Genomic DNA, 18655 nt, shown 5'->3' on the forward strand with positions numbered 1-18655 from the left:
GGGCAGTCTGGTCAAGAGTGGCAACGGGACAACGGCAAGCAAGGCAGCAGGAGCTGAGCTGGGGCCGGGGGAGCATGCAGAAATCTTGACCTGGCCGACAAGCGGGGTAAGCCATGGGCGACTTTCAAGAGATGCCGACACAGAGTACATCTGCTCAAAAGTACGTATGCAGATGCGGACGATAAGGTGGCGCCGGCTGCGGGGTAACAACGTACGGCAGCATAAGGAGAATGTGGATAGCGTCCGTGGGTCGTCAGCAGATGAGTCAATGATGCGTTCTATAACTTCCACAGGAAGTCTTGCGCAAGTGGACATCGTGAATGCTCAAAACGCAGGAAGGAGGCGGCCAGCGAGCTCGAGGTCGTGGCGGTTCAATGTGGGAGTGTTGCGACCAGGCTGTACAGTCGTCGTACAGAGGTGATTGGTTCAAGATGGCAGCTTCAATGGAAGCTGCTGTAGTACATACCCACTTTGTATAGATAGAACATTGTCGAAGTAAGAGCATATCAATCTCTGCTGAGTCGCATGAGTTGATCAAACCGGGGAGCAAATGATCGCACGCGTCGACTCCGAGCGCGGACAACGTCGAGCGCTCCGTTTTCCCAAACAGGACAGCGGACCGTCATGTGGACGTCACGACATAACCGTGTCGCCGGCGTGAACCTCCACCACGACCCCTGCGCTGACGACGACGACCCCCGCCGTCATATCTCCGGGATGTTCATCTGCGTTTAGCAAGACCTCTGTCTGTCTCGTGTCCCACCACACGCAGGCCACGCTACGCGCAGCTATTCACGTCGTCCGCGCGGCTTCAGGACCGCACTACGCACACACCTCCTTCGCACCCTCATCATGGCGACTCGCGCAGCGGAAGCAGGACCATCTCGCCGCGCATCTAGCCTCAGACTTCCAGCGAGTGTATCAACGGCGGTGGACCTGGATGACATGGAGGACGAGAGCTTTGAGAGCGTTTCGGAGGGGTCGGGGATCGAAGACGAGTCCACCGAGCAGGAGTATCAAGATGCTCTGTCCTTCCGTCCGGACGTCAAAGGCAAAGCTCCACTATCTCATTCTGGTGCGAGAGGAAAGGTAGGGGCTGCTGCGGCGATGACCACTCCGACCAAGAAGAAGCGAGGGTCGTGGGCCGACTTGGACTTGTCCATTGTCGTGGCGCTGGTGTCGCCCATCGGCAACTGGTTGACTGGCGGGGATCACATGAAGAACATCTTCCTCATCATCCTCTTGATCCTCTACCTGCACCAAATCATTGAGAGTACGTCTGCTACAACCCTTAGTCGGCACACCACCCGGAAACACTGACTATATGCGCAGTCCCTTGGCAGCTCTACCTCAGCGCTCGACCCCGCAAGCCAGGGCATAGTTCCCGCTCTCAGTCACCGCTGACCGAGGAAGACGAGAAGCTCGCCCGCTTCTCCGAGCTTGCCCGGCACGAGCTACGCAGGCACGAGCTTGCGTATTTCGTCCTTGCGGTAGCGTCGCCATTCATCGGTGCGGCGTTCCTTCGCTACGTCCTCTCTGCGCTCGGCGAGCCGAATACCCTCTCCTGGTTCAGCACAACCCTCTTCGTTCTCGCCACGGGCATCCGGCCTTGGTCGCACCTGATAAGCCGCCTGGAAGACCGCACCCGCGAACTGCACACCGCCCTCCATTACCCGGATGAGGACTCGCTTATGCACAAGTACGGGCAGACGAACCGCGTGCTGCAGTCCTCGCTGAAACGCATCGATGCGCTGGAGAGCGAGCTCGCCGCCTTACGAGAGAGCGTCCAGCGCGTCGAGCAGCTGCGCGAGGTCTGCGACGAGCTCACGGAAGTCCTCGGCGAAGTGGAGCGCATTGGGAAGCGCAACGAGCGGAAGGCCGACGCGGGCCGTGCTGCGCAGAGCGTCCGTCTCACGGCGCTCGAGCAGGGTCTGGCGCAGCTGGAGCAGCGGAGACAAAGGGACATGGCCGCGTTCGAGGCGGTGGGCATCCACCTCCCGAAGGGGCACGATCTTCTGAAGCAGGCGCGGTCTTCGCTCGCGACAGCCGTGGACAAGCTGCTGTACGTGCCTCGTGCCATCATTCTCTTCGGCTTGGAGGACCCGTACCAGGACCACAAGAACACGAAACACGAAGAATTCCGGCTCCACCTCCCTGTCAACGGCGCGAACGGCAACGGGGTGAGCCATCCCCGCATCCGCAGCCCGGAACGCGAGAAGCACATGTCACACCTTATTCCGCGCCTTCCGACCATCCCGGAGGCAGAGGACTCGGACTCCGAGGAGACGTTCGTCTCGGACAAGGAAGGCACGCCCCCCGACGCGGGTTCCGCGCCCCAAAAGCACGGCAGGCGCAGTAGCAGCAGCGGCTTGTCGTCGTCGCCCCGTTATATAATGAAGACATTCGGGCAGAAGTCGTTCGAATTCGCACAGAACGTCGTGCTGTGGCCGTACCGCGTTAGCGTCCGCATGCTCATTGTCGTAATCCCTCCCCTTCGGAACGTTTTGCCCCATATCTGATCCCGAGATTCGCGGATCGTTCCTTCTCTGAGAATCATCCCAGCACCCGACTGACAGTCAGTCCCCCCACTCGTTGCTTTCCGTTCTCTTTATTGCATCCCCCACGTTCTGGCCCACATATTTCGCCATTGTCGCTCCCTCCTCCGACTCGGACAGAGTGCCCATCCCTGTGTGTATCCGTGACCAACCTTGTACCAGTATGTGGTAGCTCTCTTCCCTTTCCGATTCTCTTCGGCCTGTAGCATTGTTCGGTCTCGGTCTTGTAACGTGAAAGTGTCAGTATCTGGTAGCATGTGTCTCGCTAAGCAGCACAGTAATAGTACATGTCCTATTCCCGCCTAGTTCGACCTGGCCGTCAGATGTTCGCTTTCCATTTGCCGTTCAAATTTCGAATGCCTTGCGTTGGCGGTCCGTTTCTTCAGACTGACTTCCGTATGCTCACGAAGACTGACAAGGTCCGCAGTCCGAACTCTCCGGTGCGACGAAGCCATCATCTATAGTGCGTGTGCTACAATTTCTAGGGATTACAGACGTGGATACAGATACTAACAGGCAGCTGTAGGATATGTTTGTCCGGGGCCGGGGTGTGAACGATCGTACATCGGATGTGTATAGGCGTACAGTGGCGAAGGTAGGGTGCGAACGGACGCAACGATTCACTGGGCATCTAAGGGCCGCCCAATTGCGAGCAGGATCAGTTTCTTGCAAGAGGACACCGAGGGTACGCTGTCGTTCGGATAGTACCCTCTGAAGTAGCCGTATGTCTGGGGTGTATCCAGCGCGTGGACCGCACCAACAGAGCTGAGCGCCGGAAGCTCTACCTCCTACAGGAGTCCTGTACCGTCAACACCTATATAAACGCGGGACAGATTGCGCGCATACGTACTGCACGGACGGAACCTTGGGAGGCTGAACCTTCGACGGTTTTGCCCCAGGGGAGCAGCCCGTTCGGGAAAGGCACCTCCTCCAGGTCGTCGGGATCACGATGGAATTGGTTCTCGGTCTACGGCATATGATGAGGACAAGTTCGATTCGATATGGTGAGAGCGTACCTTTGCCATGAGGATGGTGCTGTGCGCAGCGAGAGGGACTAGGACATCGAGGCATTGGTCGGTGCCCGCGAGGCGTTGGTCGATGGCCGTGCAGCGTTGGTCGATCAGCTCTTCCAGGTGCGTGAAGCGTTTGCCGAGCCGCTCTTCAAATTGTGTGAGGTAGTCCCTCAGCCGAGCGGCTGTCATTGTTGTTGTTAGCGCCGCCCATCGTGGAAGAAGGAACCGTGACACACCCATGCGACCATCAGCAACCTCTTCCGCAACCACGCCTGCACCTGCGCCTGCGCGTGCTGCTTCAGCAGGTGCAGTCCTGGCGTCTGCAGCGGCCAGGAACTCGGCAGCGTTTGGCGGGGGGCGGAGTACTTCGTCGTCGAATTCGGAGAAAGAAACAGGCTCCATGATGCGTGGCATGGCGCGGGTATAGCAGAGCAGCAAGGGATGGCGGAATGTCAGTGCGGTGGCTGGTTGTTTTGAGTCTCGACCACTGCCAGAGATGTCCGATCCCTGCGGAATCGGGAATCGTACGGGTCACGTCAAGACACAGTGTCTTCCGCGTAGCACCGATTATATCCGTTCAGTCCCGCTGCTGTATCCTGTTCTGACATCATTGTCCATTAGTATCGACACAGTCAAGTTCGACCGGAATCGGGTCCGGCATCAGCTCGTAATGAGGAACCTAGGCTACGATGCGGTGACTCGTGAGGCTCCCGATTCCCGAACAGCGCCCCTTTCCGTTCCCATCCGAGTCACAAACTGACCGACCGTCGACGACTATTGAAATATTGACCCATGATATACCTTTTGACTCCATCCGGCCCGAGAATATAATACGTTCATACTTTCTGGTCGTACAAGACTTCCCGAACGCGCAATACCTGTTTCGTTGGACTGTTCGCAAACTATCCGTGGGCATGTCTCTCGCAAGACACGATCCTGCGAACCCGGCTCTCGCGGTCCCGGATGGCTCGAATAGCTTTACAATCTTGTTGCAAACTCGGTTTTATGTATATGCTGGTGTAAACCAACTTTTCTGGATGCACTGAGCGCCGGTCCAACACCTACAACGACGAATTGTCATGACCGTAGGACAACGTCGATCACGCAGACCCTCTGTGTTTTGACCATGTACCGTGTCCGATCGACCCCGTATCCTTGTCCGGTAACGACCGGAAGACACTCAAGAAAGTCTCTCCACGAAAAAGGTTGTCTGCGCAACAGGATCGCGGGTCAGACTCCATTGCTCAGATGTTCAAAGGTGGTTCCTTGGATTTAGCTGACTTTCGAGAAATTGCACTGCCGAAACTCGGTGAATATGTATTGCGCGCCATAAGAATGTACTGTACAGTCAATCGCTTGTCGCCAGTCCCGTGCTACTACCCTTCGATCAGTAGGCATGGTAAGGACCCCTCAACGATTTATGCACCAACGAGCTGAACGGTGACCGGGTTGCAGGTGCTGAAGTCGTACCCTTGGTTCGCATTGTTCTCCGCGTCGAAGATGAGGACCTGGAGAGGTGACTTGGACGCCGAGCTCGTCGCATTGCAGATTGCAAAGCTGTTCGAGCCACCAGGAACCACGAGAGCCGGATTCGCAGGGTCGTGTCCTGCGGGGGACGTGCCCACCTGTGGCAGATAATTTAGAAAGATTCGAGTCAGATAAATGCGCGTGCACCCCTTGCAAGAGTCACGCACCACCCCGCAGTACACCTGGGCTGCGCCCGTGGACCCCACCTCGAAGTAGACGGGAGCACCGGAAGCCGGGGCGAGCCCCGCCGCGCCGACCGTGACGTTGTTGGTCATTGCGAAGAGGCCGCCGTTGACGAGCTTGTATGTCGGGGTGTCGGCGGTCGGGAAGGTCTCAACGGTCTATGGCAGGAACAAGGAGAACGATTTAGCATGCGGCACTCGTCTCCGAAAACGCGTAACAACGGCTCACCACGAGCGAGCGGCGGCTTGGGTCGCTAGAGCCAGCCCCAACGGCTGGACCGAGGACCAGCAGATTGGTCCGGTTGGACAAGTCTAGTGTGACCATGGTGAAGGGACCGGCGTTGCCGAAGGCCGCGCCACCAAATTTGGCGCAGGGGTCATCAGCACGGGGGAGCGAGCGGGGGAGTGCAAAGGCGGAGGTGGCCGCGAGGACAAGGACAGCAAGGGGAGCAAACATCACGGAGGGCAGGCGGAGGGGAATTATAGCTCCCAAGTCAAGGGCTGAGTAATGGTCTGAAAGAAAGGCTGCGAAGGCTAAGAAGAATGAGGATGCAGATCTGGCCTCCGGGATGCTGAGTTTATATAGCTATTGAGTGATGGCTTCAGGCCCGACAAAAGCGTGGCCTTGAAGTCGGCGGAAGTTTGCGATTATTGGCGAGGATAGGGCTCACCGAGACTACATTTTCGCCCTCCAACCGGCGGTGGCCCCGAAGCACTGGAATGTCGGCACCTACGGTGATGGTAGCACGGACTACCGAACGCCGCTCATGCCTCGGACCGAGAGAGATACGTTTTGTGGCCATTCAATTGAGCTTCGTCATGTGTTTCAGGATTGTGCTTCAAGTGACGTTCACACGCTGGTTACAAGCCTCCGAAAACTTCGAGTGCCGGTAGATGAGACATCAAAGTGGCAAGCTGCGAAGGTATTGATAGTAAGCTGTCCCAGGTGTCGCTGTAGATGCCTCTCGCCATCTTTGACTGCTGCATACCTGCCAAAGGTGTCGACGCAGAAGAGAGATAATCTCCATACAGACATACGTTTAGCGGTCGCCGATACGAACAACGAGCCAACAGAGCGACATGAGGGTATAGCCCTTCTCGGTCCGACCATCGACGTCTGGGGAGGAAGTATCATATATACCGTTATATATAGGCGTCGAATAGGCAAGAAGAGCTTACTCACCAGATCAGACCGTAAAGGTGCAGCGTAGCCCGCAGTGGTCGCTCCAGGGCGTACCGGCGTTGAGGCGACCGGGCTGAAGGACTTCGATATCGACAGGCTCCAGGCCCAGCATAACGACCTTATCCAACCTCCGCGGTCTACGTCCGTTCTCGAGCTCGACGCCCACGCCCCATGTAGCCCCCGTCGTCCGCCCGTGTAGCTTGACCCAGGCGTCGACTAGCCCGTGACTCTCGACGAGCGTATCATCGTGGGGTCGATGGCGTTGAAGTCCCCTGCGATAATGCCGCCGCGGCATCCGCCCTCGCGGAGGAGACGATCGAGCAGGTGTACCTCGAAGGCACGCCTGAAGGACGAGTCGAGGGAGTCCAGATGGACGTTGAGGAGGCGCAGAACATGGCCGGGCGTGGCTGGGTCGTCGAAGTTGACGCAGAGCGCGTCCCTCTCGTACCCGCTAGGCAGCGTCATGCGGAAGGTGCTGTGGAGCATCACCTTGCCCTCTCCTTCTCTCTCTCCCTTGCTGTCGCTCACGTCCTTCTTCTCGGCGAGCAACGGAGAGGCGAAACGCTCACTGGAGAGCAGCGTCATCGTCGCGAACGGTACGCCCTGGAAAGCTGTGTCATCCTCCGCATCGGACGTCAGGAAGCGCAAGCGCACTCTGGGGTCGTCGAGCACACACTGCCGAACGTCCGACGCGACTTCTTGGAGGAAGATGATGTCGGAGGACTTGTGTCCAAGAATACGGTCGAGGATGAGCTGGGAGCGCTCGACGCGCTTGAAGGGTACGGCGTGGATGTTGCAGGATGTGATAGAGAGCTGCTCGCGGACGGTACGACTGTGTGCTGGGCGAGGAGAAGGCCTTCGGATGGACACGGTATGCTGGCGTAGAGGTAAGGCCGTCCAGCGACCCGCGACGGGGTCGAAAGCAGACAGAAGACGACTAGACTTCTGCGGGGTGAACATGGGCTGATTGAGTGTAGTGAGATGGGGGGAAGCGGGACGGAGACTCCTAAGATTGGCCCGGTGCACAACCTATGGCATCACCTGGCCGGAACTCTGGGGCTCGGTTTGGCAGGGAGAACAGACGAAAGAATTATAGGCTCTGCGGCGAGTCCCGTTCTCAAAAATATAAGACGAGAGAGTTGTACCTAGACAAAAGTTGTAGAGTTCTCTGGTTCCTGAATTTCCATTTTCTTCCACTACGCGAAGTAGATAGACAAGCAATGTCCGCGATGCTTGTGGGCGCTTGAGATATGTCTGAACACAGGTTTGACCCGGAAAGGAAAAACATCAGTCCAACTGGCAGCGTATTGTGTGGAATTGCAGGCTCCTACCCACCGCCGTCTCGAGTTGCTGAGGGGGCGATATCCTAGAGGCGGGGGACAAGCTGAAGTCCGATAGAGTACAAAATACTGTAAGATAAGCGCAAAATCACGTGGACAGATCTAGCGCTTATAGTACAGTATTTTGTACTCTATCGGACTTCAGCTTGTCCCCCTCAACTCGAGACGGCGGTGGGTAGGAGCATGGTGGAAGATATTGTGGATGCGGACAGGTGACAGCGCTCACTTGGGTGGCGTGGGAACTCGCGTTGAGTAGCAAGTACCCTCAGCTGCAGCTGCGACTGCGGTAGCTCGATCTTCGTCCAGCCATGTTCAAGAAACCACTAGCAGAACTCAAAACATCGGGTACGACCTTGCCTGGGAGAGCTGATAAGATGCACTCATCAACTCATAGCGCCCTTGCGAGGTTCCGATCGCAGGAAGCTGCGTCAGCGCGTCCTCCAGTCCTATCCGAATCTTCCCCCGGAGGAGGGAGATGCACTCGTACCGGACGGGCTCCAGTCTCAGAAATTCAGTACACACCTAGACGATCCAGGAGTACGCACTTGCTGGCGATGATGTGATCAAGTACTCACAATATGTCTAGGTTGCATATCTCTCCCCGGACGGGGACCCTCTTTGGTTTACGATCGGGAAAGGGTCCGAGGACCTCATCCCCACCGGTCTGTAATATACCTCTAACATTGTACCTCACATAATTGATGGATCGGACAGTCTATACTCTATGGAAGCGGCCGGACCTCTTGCCGTTCCTATCCACACCAGCCCCGGTAGTACCCAAGCTCATCGGCGGAGCTGATCTGATGATTCCCGGAGGTACATCCTCTCTCTCTCTCTTCATGTCACTCACCTCTACATGTGCCCTTATCCAAGAAAGTGATTCAGCACTCTTCTACCCTCGTTCCTGACCAAGTCGTCTCGGTGACCCAGTACTATCGCGACGCCATCGGTCCGCCGCTCGCTGTGGGTCGCATGGCAGTGTCATCGGACACGCTGCGCTCAGAGGAGGAGGAGGATGTGAAGGGAAAGGCGGTCTACATACTCCACACATGGAAAGACGCATTGTGGGAGATGGGCCCAAGCAAGAAGGCGGATCCGCCTGCGCCCATAGAGAACAAATCCTCGGAAGCGGAGACTCCTGATGAAAGACAAAACGGCTCTCCGGGCTCTTTGGAGGAAACCGCCGGCGCGCCCCCAGCGCAACCATCCCCGGACGGAACATCAGCCCAAGATGCTCAGCCGCCAGCTACTGCCGATGCACCGACAGATGCTGACGAGTCTGCCGAATCGAAGGCGACATCTCTTTCCCCGGAAGGTATGTGTGTGCTCGGCTAGTAGGAATCCTGCTTACGCAGGTTCCCGCAGACGTCTCCGCATGTCTTCGCGCGGCAGTCCTGCACACCATCGGTATGAGACTCGCCAATGTCCCACCATCAACATTCCCTATACCGGCGTCGACGTTCTGGAGCTCACACGTGCTCCCCGCTCGTCCTGCGGCTGCACTCGGTCCAAACGGTCTTGCGGGTGAGTTCCCCCGACCCACGCCCTGGTGACGCACGCTCCATACCTACGTTGCGAGGCATTGCCCACCAGATGCGAGTTGGATTGACGTCAAGCATTCGACCCACAAGAACGTTAAATCATTCCTGAAGGCGTGTGCCAAAGAAGGCCTCATCAAGCTCAAGGAAACCAAAGGCGATGTTGTCATTACCGGTACGAGTTCAGAACTGACGCCGCCGTCGGTATGCTGAGCGAGAAGTATTCAGCGGTGTCTCCTCAGCATCCAGCGGTGCTGGCTATGCGGCGGCACCGTACGATCGGCGATCTCGAGGCCAAAGCCAAGAAGGCCGGGGACCGAGAACAGAAGGAGAAGGAGGCGGAGGAGAAGCGAAAGAGCGAGATTCGCGTCTCGGAGTTCTGGAAGCCATTCGGTACTACGGTGCCGTTCTTCGTTGCAGCTGAGAAGGAGTGAGTTATCGTTTACTTGCACGGCGCTCCTGGAGGCTAATTTCGCTCCCTCTCCTCGCAGCACGTCAGAACTCTATACAATCACGGAAATCAAAGACATCGTCAACAACTACATCTCTTCCCGCTCCCTCGTCAACGCTAACGATCCGCAGTACATCAACGTCGATTCCGACCAGTTCCTCGCTGGAGCGGTTTCTGTCAAGGGCCAAGACACGCCGGAGTTCTTGAAGCGCGATGAGGTCCTTAAGCGTATCCGGGCACACATGCAAACCTGGCATGAAATTAGTGTCGAGGGACGTGATACGATACGGAAGTACGTTTGGGTATCGCTTATGACAGTGGCCCAGGTGGCTGATAGCACGTCCGTGATACAGGAAAGGAGACCTGAAGCCGGTGTCCGTCGTCGTCAAAATTCGGCAAGGGAGGAAGGCGTGCACTCTCATAACCGGATACGAGACATTTGGCCTGCAAGCCGACGACCTTGCGGAGGAGCTGCGCAAGACATGCGCGAGCTCAACGTCAGGTATGCCCTCCATTATCCAAGCGGAGAGATCATGTACTAATGGTCGATGTAGTCTCTCCAGTTCATGGCAAACCGAACTTGCTAGAGGTCATGGTGCAGGGGAAACAGATCAAAGCAGTGACTGGCCTTCTGATAAGCCGTGGAGTACCGGAGCGATGGATAGAGGCGGAAGACCAGACAAAAGGGAAGAAAAAGAAGTGAATCGGTTCGCGAGTAACAGAGTAGCATTGACAGATTCCAGTAACGGTGCCGCTCGAGTTGTAAGATATGTCGATGCTTCTTGATATGAACTTTCAGTGCAATGTTCTCTCGGACGTATCAATCATTGAGAGGTCCAAAACTGCCCTCAATTAGATTCGATTCCAAGGTTGCTTAGGGCACTTGAGCCAGCCTCCGGCCCGGGCCTCCGGGCTCCGTATTTGGGTCGCACGATCGCGCAGTCCGGACAGCTCGGCGCTGGTTCAGCAGGGTTGCTCATCGTTCCCAGCAACGACGAGCAATCTACTCCACGATGTTGCTCAACCCCATTGTCCCTCTCGCTCTCCTCCTCGTGGCCCCCTATACCCCAGAGGTTTCCGAGTCCTGCCTGTCTCAGTACTACTACGGAACGCACGGTCAGCAGAATGTCTTCATCACTGGCGACGACGACTGTCTTGCAGAGGCCACGCTGCACTTGACCTCCGGTGCTGCGGTCCAGCTCACCGAGGACGTTCAGCAGCTCGTTTGGCTGCAGCACCAGGCCGTCGACCACTCGATCAAGCCCGCGACCTTCCGGGACGAGTTCGACGTGTTCTTCTCCCGCCTCTCCGTCCCGCCCGCAGAGGTCAGCGACAGTGAGCAGACGGTCTTGAGCAACCAGAACGCGGCGAAGCTCCTCTACCGCACTGAGAGCTCTGCGCTCATCTCCGTCGACCCCGCGACCGCGCTCACGCTCGACCTCCACCTGCCCCGCTTCTGGAAAGCCTCGCCTCTGCCCTCCTCCCCGGTGCCGTTCATCCCGGTGCCGTCGGAGGCCGTCGAGCGCGTAAAGAAGATCCTGCATGGACTCAAGTTCGACCCCGTCGTCGCGTCGATCGTAAGCAACATTTCCGTGCCGCAGCTTCGAGCGGACGTGCGCTACCTCTCGGGCGAGAGCCCCCAGTCCGAAATCGTGTCGCGGCACTCGTTCTCGAAGGGCGTCCTGATCGCTGCAGACTGGTTGAAGGCGAACTTTGAGGCGCACGGCGCGAGCTGCACGCTCAAACCATTCTTGAGCGGCTTTGCGCCGAACGTTGTCTGGTACGTCTCGCTTGGGACTCGGCTTTATGTATCGCCCTAGAAACTGATTGCTGGCCGTGACGTAGCTTGTACGAGGGCTCGGAGAACACGACTGAGACGGTCCTCATCAGCGCGCACTATGACAGCCGTGGGTCCTTCGGGAGCGTACGGGCCCCCGGCGGCGACGACGACGGCTCGGGCACGACCGCGCTCCTCGGTATCGCACGTGTCATTGCGCGCAAGGGCCTCAAGTTCCGGAAGAACGTCCAGCTCGTCGCGTTCGCCGGGGAGGAGCAGGGCCTGTACGGCTCGCGCTACTACGCGCGCGAGCTGTACGAGAAGGGCGCGAACCTCACGCTCATGGTGCAGGCGGACATGCTTGGCTACCACGCTGCTGGAGAGCCGCCTCAGTTGGGGCTTCCTGACGTGTACGTTTCCCTGTTTCTTTGCCGGTCGCACGCTGCTGAATGGAATGTAGCATTGGGACGCGTGAGGTTACCCAGCTCGTGGCCAACCTTTCCGCCATCTACAGCCCCGAGCTCAAGGTCGGCTTCACACCTGTCGGTATTCCGTGACGTGTGCTTTGCGCTCAATCATCCACTGACGGCTTCTCATCTGTGCAGGCATGTTGCAGTGACCACCAGGCAAGTATCTACAGAGCACTCGCTTATAGTCTAGGCTGATCGCCGATGCCATAACGTTTGCAGAGCTTCCACACGAACGGCTTCCCTGCCACCCAGGTCTTCGAACGTGCAGGTCCCATTGTAGACCCTATGTACCACAACAGCGGTGCGTCTGAACCGTCTTCCGCTCAAGAGGAAATTGTCTGATTGTACGCTGGCGGTGTTCCACAGGCGACTTGAGCGACCGCGAGGGCTACGACTTCGAGCAGATCAAGTCGATCGCAAAGGTCCAGGTGAGAATATCGCTGATCTACATCTGTGATGATTTGCTGAGGAGCGGGCGTGATCACAGTTTGCGACGCTCTTGCACACGGCTGGCTTCGATCTTCCAGAGCACTACTGAGGACCGATGCGCGCTCAGTTAGAGGCATGTCGTTGTACTATTAGATCCATCGCGTTCATCTAGTGGAGCAATCTAGGAGTCGTGTCCACGCCTGCTTGCTGTTGGCGTTGCCTATCGAGGACAAGCTTCGGTACAGTCTTCATCATCTCTCGCTGTTGGGTCTACATATTCGTACGAGGCCATATCCGACGATGACATTCGTCGCCCACAGCGACGCTGGTCCGCTGTGCTGTGACACATATGTGTTGAGGGCCACGGGTGGTCGAGAGTGCCATCATCGGTGTGCTTTCTTCTTGTCTGAGCGTATTCAAGCCAAGTCCTACTGTTCGCCGGCGAGAGGCTCTGCGTTGGGTGATGCCCAGAATAGGCTCTGTGGCCGGGGTACACTGCCGCGGCGTTAAAGTGTTACGATACGATCTCAAATATGGATTTCGATCAGGGCGGTTGGTGGCATGCTCCTGATTCATATGTAACGGCTTCTTGCTGCTGCCTCTACATCCTCTCTCTATCGCCTCGACTGCTCTGGATTCTGAACGATATGCATATTGAAACCCATACCGAACTGCTTAGCTTCCGCGACCATGTCGTACAACTGAGACCAATCCGCGCTTTGATTTGACGTTGGCTGTCGTGATCACTGATGGAACGTTGATATTCCTGCACATTTCGTGCGGATGCACAGCCGTCATGGGATTCCGAGAGCCGCGTCCGATTGAATCGCGCTGATGATGCTCCAAGGAGAAGAAGGCGGGAAGGATGATTGCACTCCGGAGATCTCGTCTGGAGTGAGAGCTTGACCACCTGCCCCATCTGCCGTATGCCGACTTTACAGCTGCCATGACGGTAATCACTCCCGTGAAGACAACCAGCTTCATTCCGAGCACTTCAGCATGCCATATATTCATGGCCTACGGCGTGCTCGTATGTCTAAAGCTCCTGCATTCGTCCGGGACGCGGCCTCATCTCTGGGACCTGCTGTGTGTCTTCTGCAACCCGCCATCAAGCCACTTAATTCAGAGATCGCCACACTGCCACCGTTGCTGCCTGCCACCGAGGCCCCATCACTTGGCTCAGCAGCCGAGACGCGTCTGTTCCGAGCAGGTCGTTCATAACGTGCGTCGTTGCGTTCCTTGAAAGCCTTTCCCCCGTAGGCAGAGCCTACTCGGCCTCTTCATTTTTCGTTCGTTCTGTTCACGTTTCCTTTTCGTCGTCTCTCACTGGTTGTATCTAGTCTGCTGGACTTTGACAGTCCGTTCCTCTCTCTGATCGTCTTCTCTTCGGGTCTGGTATTCCGCTAGTTCAGCAACGATGGATACGAACAAGATGCTCTTTATCAGGCTGAAGTCCATGGTGAGTGCACGCACATGGTCTTATCCGCTGCCTGCACATGCGCTCAGCGGTTCCTCGCGTGCACTGCACGGCTGTTCAGTTAGCGCGCATCACGCTCACCCCGCACACGCTCGCGTTCTTCCTGCTGAGCGTCATCCACTGCGTCGCGCAAGGCCTCACCGCGGCATTCATATACTCGGAGGACGCGAGCTCGTTCAAGTTTGTCAACGACGTCGTGCGGACGGCCGACGTTCCCAACAACGAAGTCGCGCGTTTGTTCCGGAACGGGGATAACCTAGAGCTCAGACTTTGCACCGCGGTCCCGATCGGGACCGTGTTCAAGGACTGCGAGACGATCTACACGACGGACCCCCATGTGAGCTACAACGTGAGCGGGTCGCTGGTGACGAGGTTTCTAGAGGACGTGGAGGAGAGTCGGTATTCGGTGCGTACTTCATGTTCACGTTGATGACACCTTCCTCTAAAACTCCTGTGGGACTCCGGCGTAGGCACTCGTCCGACGGGCTCCTGACGCGTCTTCGTTGGTACCCGTGAAGGACTCGAATGGAAATGTGACTGGTGTAGAGCTCACATACAACGGGAACAAGCAAGTGACGTTCTCGAAGACTTGCGCGCGCATGCTCGAGTACCCGCAGCGAATGTATGTCCAACTCCATCCCTCTATCGAACCCTGATTCTCACCCGGGGTGCCGGGATAGCCTCGACAACTCACGCAGGGAAGACCTTGCCTTGATTGCCTCACAATTCTGGCTGCTGGGAATATCAACGTTCGGCGTACGTATTGATTCTCGTCAATGTTCCAATTTCCTATAACGACTGAGATACGAATGCGTTGAACAGATCCTATACAACTCTATCCCACATATGTCAGTATCATGGTTACCTTCTTACAAGAACTCTTCTCATTGACGCCTACGATATGTACAGCTGGGCGGTCTTGTTCGCTCGTGTGCTGCAAAGCGGCTGGGCGATTTACACGCTCTGGCGGACGTTCGACGTGCAGTTCCGATACCAGAAGCTCATCCTGGACGCGGCCACTCCATGCCACTTCGACGTGCTCCCGCAGTACTTCTCGACCCGCGTCGCGCTCCAGATCCCTGAGCTCGTGCTACACCTCACCGCGCTGTGCTCTACGTCATTCCTCGCGCTGCGAATAGTGAAGGGCTACAGAATTTCCACCGTGCGCCGCGTCGATCCTCCCCCAGGTGTGATGCGGTTGTACAGAGTAAGTTCAGAGCTCTTGCTGTCTGCCGTTTGATAGCTTTGCGTGGATTTTGACCAAGCGTCTGGCAGTACTTCCTGATCAACAGCATGTTTGTCGAGCTGTCGCTCTTCTTCACGCTCACCGCCACCAGTCTCTGGCTGGACCAGTTGCGGAACAGCTCTATCGCAATGCTCGCAATGCGCCCTGGGCTCTATTACGCTCTCATAATCGTCACGATTGTGGCAAGTATCTTTCGTTACATTTTGTGAAGCTCCTTCTGACGGCCCCCGTGTTTTCTATGCTTCGTTCAGACGATCGTTCCTTGGATGGTCATGGTACGTCGTAACCCAACGCATCGCCTCAACCCGCTAATCAGCCGCACGTCCCCAGGGATGGTTCGCCATCCGCCGCGAACTCAAGTATCTCATGGCCTGCTTCACGTTCCTCACGTTCGCCTACGTCCTCTTCTGGGGCGTCATGTTCGACGCCAAAGTCTACGTCTGGACGTTCATCGAGTGGCCCTTCTTCGCCTCCATGGTCGTCGTCTCCTTCCTCGTCCAGTGCGGGGCGGGCGTCTTCGGCGTCGTCTCCTGGCTCGGCTTCGGCAAGGGCCTTGCGCACTACCTCCACGTCGAGCAGGTCCTGCTCGAGTCCGACTTCGACGCGGACGTTTTCTCGAACGACCCGGAGAAGGCGCCCGCGAGCGGGGCGTCAAGCCCTGTGCAGCAACGCGCGCCGAGCGCGCTGAGCATGCTGAGCGGTGAGGGCGGGGTGAGCGTGGTGAAGAAGGACACGAACTGGGACTTCGCGGACGTGAGCCGTCCACCGATTTACATGGTCGACGTGCAGACGACGAAGCGGGGCTCGGGGAGCGTGGACAGTTTGCGATAGCGGTAGCAGACGGAAGTGGAGATGGTGGTATGACACTGGGAACGTTCTACTTATTTGGTAATTTTCGACCGGCCACTGCTGGTTGTCCTCGAGTCGTGTTGACAATCGTAGGTCTTCCTTCTGCTCTGTTCGCCGTCTTCTTGTGAAAGTCGATGACGTACGCAGGTGTACATTCCTCGCCTGATGAAGGCAAAAGGCATATGGAACTTGCATGTTCCGTCCCACGCATTAATATGTATGATGCTCAATGATGCATCATTGAACTAACGCACTCCGAACTGAGCGGGTACTACGGACTAGCGTTGCTGCCTGTCAGCGCTCTACAGCTGAGCTGGCGCCGACTTGCTGCGGCACTTCCCGACCGCACTTGCGTCCGAGCTCGTTGGTCGCCTTCATGCCGAGAGACCTTCAGTGAAGTATCGCCAACTCTCTTTGGGATCAATGTTCTTGAGATGTCAGCTCTACAGGGTGCAGAACGGCGGAGCTGCCATTACAATATTCATGGTTTCGCAGTGAAGTGTAAATTCCGAACCTAGGCTATTCTGACCGCGACGGGGACAGCTTGGAAGTTTGCCAATCTCCCAGCACGTACAGGCTCGAGAACTGGTCAGTCCTCTCATGGCTGAATCTTTTCACAGCTGATTGAATTCGCATAGCTCAGCTAACGGTGACTTCATGCAGGTGTTGACTAGACATGGTTGGTTTTCTCCCATGCTGTACTTGCAGGCTCCTACCCACCTTCACTATAATACTACCACATTGCGTAGTATATTGCCGATGATCTGCTACTCTCTCATTCTTGGTTGACCTCTTAGCCCATCGCAAGGGCAAACCTGAATGCATCCTATGGTACTCTCATGACCGTCCTGTCTGAAGGTCTACCATGCGACGATGATCTGTATGTATCCATCACACATATCCTTGTTTCAAGATTCACCGGTATGTCCCATGTAAGCGTACTGTGTGTCAGTGACTCATACTATGACTAGTGAGCCGGCCTTTTGTTGACATGAGGGCGGCAGCAACCTTCATTCGGGGCACAGTACTAGTAGCGAAGTACCCATCGTGCGAAATGACTCACAACTAGGATAGCTTATCCTCCTAGTGACTGTTCCCAGCATTGTAGACGAGTCTGATCTCTCTACTCACAATGGCAGATGGTTTTGTTTGGTGCCAGCCCTGTCTAGGTTGTAGTGGCTACCGAAACAATGTACCGCGCTTATCGTTGTTGGTGGAGGCGCGGGCTGTAGGCGCGGACCGGGAATATGAGAAACCTCCTCATAGGCAGCCGGGTGCACACATCATTGAGCCGATCTCGAATGGGAGCGATGATAAGGTGCAATGGTACGTGTTTCTCCAAAGCGTATTGATAATGGTACTTATGCTCGTCTGGCTGCAACGATCCAATAGTCCGGTCGGGAACTGTCCAGGCGCCTAGCCTTGGACTTTCATCCGATCGCATTCGGTTCTGCGCAGATGACTAGTAAGCCGCTCGGGGCACGAAAGCCCGTTGCAGGTTTGATCGTCACGGTGGCGGTTTGGCGCGGCATCCTAACTACTTGGTTGTCCCGAAGCTTCGTTAAGGTCAGCCTCACCTCCTTTCAAGAAGCGCCTACTGTCGTCTCGTATATATAGCGATCACTGCGAAGGCGCTGCCTATAGGGCTATCAACTCCAGTTTGGCAGACTGCAGATCACATTCTAGATATCCCTCTTTACTCACCACTTTCAATGGCTCCTAAGATGCAATATGGTATGGAGTGTCTTTGTTGATTCCCGACCATCTTGCTCGACTGACGCGATGTCTCAGTCCGCCTCGGAAATTCGGGGTTGAAGGTCTCAAAGATCATCCTCGGCTGCATGTCGTACGGCTCGAAGGAATGGCAGGGATGGGTTCTCCCTGAGGAAGAGGCCATCAACCATATCAAGTTCGCGTAAGTATTACGGACCTTTGGCACCGCGTGCGTAATCTCATCCATGCTCACTGCGTTCACTAGTTGGGACCATGGTATCACGACCTTCGACACCGCCGACGTAAGTCATCTCGTTTCACTTCAGTGATCCTGAATCACTGTTAATGAGTCTTGAAATCACTGCATCTAGCTCTATTCGCATGGTTTGTCAGAGATCATCTTAGGGAATGCGATTAGAAAGCTGGAGCTCCCTCGGGAGGAGGTCGTTATCATGACGAAAGTATGCGACACAGACATCTACGCTCACAGATGCGCCGTCTGACAGGCGTATTTCTTCCGCAGCTATTCGCTCCAATCCCAAAGGACCCCGGCACCGATGTCCTTCGGAGTGGCAAGAAGCCGGAAGACATCGGGATTATCAACCAGAAGGGCCTCAGTCGCAAGGTGCGTTCTTGAACCCCGTGGCCGCTTGCTTTTCGCCAATACAGGTATATGCTCCAGCACATCTTCGACGGCGTGAAGGCAAGCCTCAAGCGACTACAGGTCGATCACATTGATCTGCTGCAATGTGCGTGAGACGGCTTCGCGTAGAACTGATGACCGACCATTCTTGACACGCGCCATAGGTCACCGCTTCGATTATGACACGCCGATCGAAGAGACAGCAAGTGTTCTTTGTGCGCAATAGCTAAGCGCACAGATATTGACAGCCGTCTCTTAGATG

The 18655-nt window shown here is 56.3% G+C and overlaps 8 protein-coding genes across 8 annotated transcripts; 5 read left to right on the forward strand and 3 right to left on the reverse strand.

Annotated features, from left to right (window-relative positions):
* Positions 1 to 1107: 1107 nt before the first annotated feature.
* DICSQDRAFT_65785 (uncharacterized protein) lies at positions 1108 to 2519 on the forward strand (the record flags this gene model as incomplete). Its single annotated transcript, XM_007368171.1, has 2 exons — positions 1108 to 1273; positions 1333 to 2519. The coding sequence occupies 2 exons, from the start codon at positions 1108 to 1110 to the stop codon at positions 2517 to 2519; spliced, it is 1353 nt and encodes a 450-aa protein (XP_007368233.1).
* Positions 2520 to 3031: 512 nt separating this feature from the next.
* On the reverse strand, positions 3032 to 3982 carry DICSQDRAFT_182187 (uncharacterized protein; the record flags this gene model as incomplete). The annotated part of the gene is made up of 4 exons (XM_007368172.1): positions 3032 to 3343; positions 3406 to 3522; positions 3572 to 3750; positions 3805 to 3982. The coding sequence occupies 4 exons, from the start codon at positions 3980 to 3982 to the stop codon at positions 3176 to 3178; spliced, it is 642 nt and encodes a 213-aa protein (XP_007368234.1). The 3' UTR covers positions 3032 to 3175.
* Positions 3983 to 4986: 1004 nt separating this feature from the next.
* DICSQDRAFT_172433 (uncharacterized protein) lies at positions 4987 to 5734 on the reverse strand (the record flags this gene model as incomplete). The annotated part of the gene is made up of 3 exons (XM_007368173.1): positions 4987 to 5193; positions 5263 to 5436; positions 5507 to 5734. 3 exons carry the CDS (start codon positions 5732 to 5734, stop codon positions 4987 to 4989), a joined length of 609 nt encoding a protein of 202 aa, XP_007368235.1.
* Positions 5735 to 5828: 94 nt separating this feature from the next.
* Positions 5829 to 7420, reverse strand: DICSQDRAFT_182188 (uncharacterized protein; the record flags this gene model as incomplete). The annotated part of the gene is made up of 3 exons (XM_007368174.1): positions 5829 to 5877; positions 5949 to 6394; positions 6461 to 7420. The coding sequence occupies one exon, from the start codon at positions 7418 to 7420 to the stop codon at positions 6677 to 6679; it is 744 nt and encodes a 247-aa protein (XP_007368236.1). The 3' UTR covers positions 5829 to 5877; positions 5949 to 6394; positions 6461 to 6676.
* Positions 7421 to 8108: 688 nt separating this feature from the next.
* DICSQDRAFT_89860 (eukaryotic translation initiation factor SUI1 family protein) lies at positions 8109 to 10556 on the forward strand (the record flags this gene model as incomplete). Its single annotated transcript, XM_007368175.1, has 11 exons — positions 8109 to 8145; positions 8195 to 8337; positions 8387 to 8462; positions 8515 to 8616; positions 8678 to 9115; positions 9166 to 9324; positions 9394 to 9513; positions 9567 to 9768; positions 9830 to 10081; positions 10143 to 10291; positions 10344 to 10556. The coding sequence occupies 11 exons, from the start codon at positions 8109 to 8111 to the stop codon at positions 10490 to 10492; spliced, it is 1827 nt and encodes a 608-aa protein (XP_007368237.1). The 3' UTR covers positions 10493 to 10556.
* A 204-nt stretch (positions 10557 to 10760) lies between these two features.
* On the forward strand, positions 10761 to 12752 carry DICSQDRAFT_89863 (Zn-dependent exopeptidase). Its single transcript, XM_007368176.1, has 7 exons — positions 10761 to 11569; positions 11635 to 11976; positions 12027 to 12108; positions 12172 to 12192; positions 12256 to 12337; positions 12403 to 12464; positions 12524 to 12752. Exons 1-7 carry the CDS (start codon positions 10803 to 10805, stop codon positions 12572 to 12574), a joined length of 1407 nt encoding a protein of 468 aa, XP_007368238.1. The 5' UTR covers positions 10761 to 10802; the 3' UTR covers positions 12575 to 12752.
* Positions 12753 to 13590: 838 nt separating this feature from the next.
* DICSQDRAFT_182191 (uncharacterized protein) lies at positions 13591 to 16239 on the forward strand. Its single transcript, XM_007368177.1, has 9 exons — positions 13591 to 13924; positions 14004 to 14348; positions 14413 to 14564; positions 14623 to 14698; positions 14765 to 14790; positions 14852 to 15149; positions 15218 to 15370; positions 15440 to 15463; positions 15519 to 16239. Exons 1-9 carry the CDS (start codon positions 13883 to 13885, stop codon positions 16017 to 16019), a joined length of 1617 nt encoding a protein of 538 aa, XP_007368239.1. The 5' UTR covers positions 13591 to 13882; the 3' UTR covers positions 16020 to 16239.
* Positions 16240 to 17749: 1510 nt separating this feature from the next.
* Positions 17750 to 18507, forward strand: DICSQDRAFT_172438 (Aldo/keto reductase; the record flags this gene model as incomplete). Its single annotated transcript, XM_007368178.1, has 6 exons — positions 17750 to 17771; positions 17829 to 17952; positions 18016 to 18052; positions 18122 to 18211; positions 18274 to 18375; positions 18433 to 18507. 6 exons carry the CDS (start codon positions 17750 to 17752, stop codon positions 18505 to 18507), a joined length of 450 nt encoding a protein of 149 aa, XP_007368240.1.
* Between the last annotated feature and the right edge of the window lie 148 nt (positions 18508 to 18655).

Source organism: Dichomitus squalens, assembly GCF_000275845.1.
Source record: "Dichomitus squalens LYAD-421 SS1 unplaced genomic scaffold DICSQscaffold_32, whole genome shotgun sequence".
In the NCBI taxonomy this organism is placed as follows: Eukaryota; Fungi; Basidiomycota; class Agaricomycetes; order Polyporales; family Polyporaceae; genus Dichomitus; species Dichomitus squalens.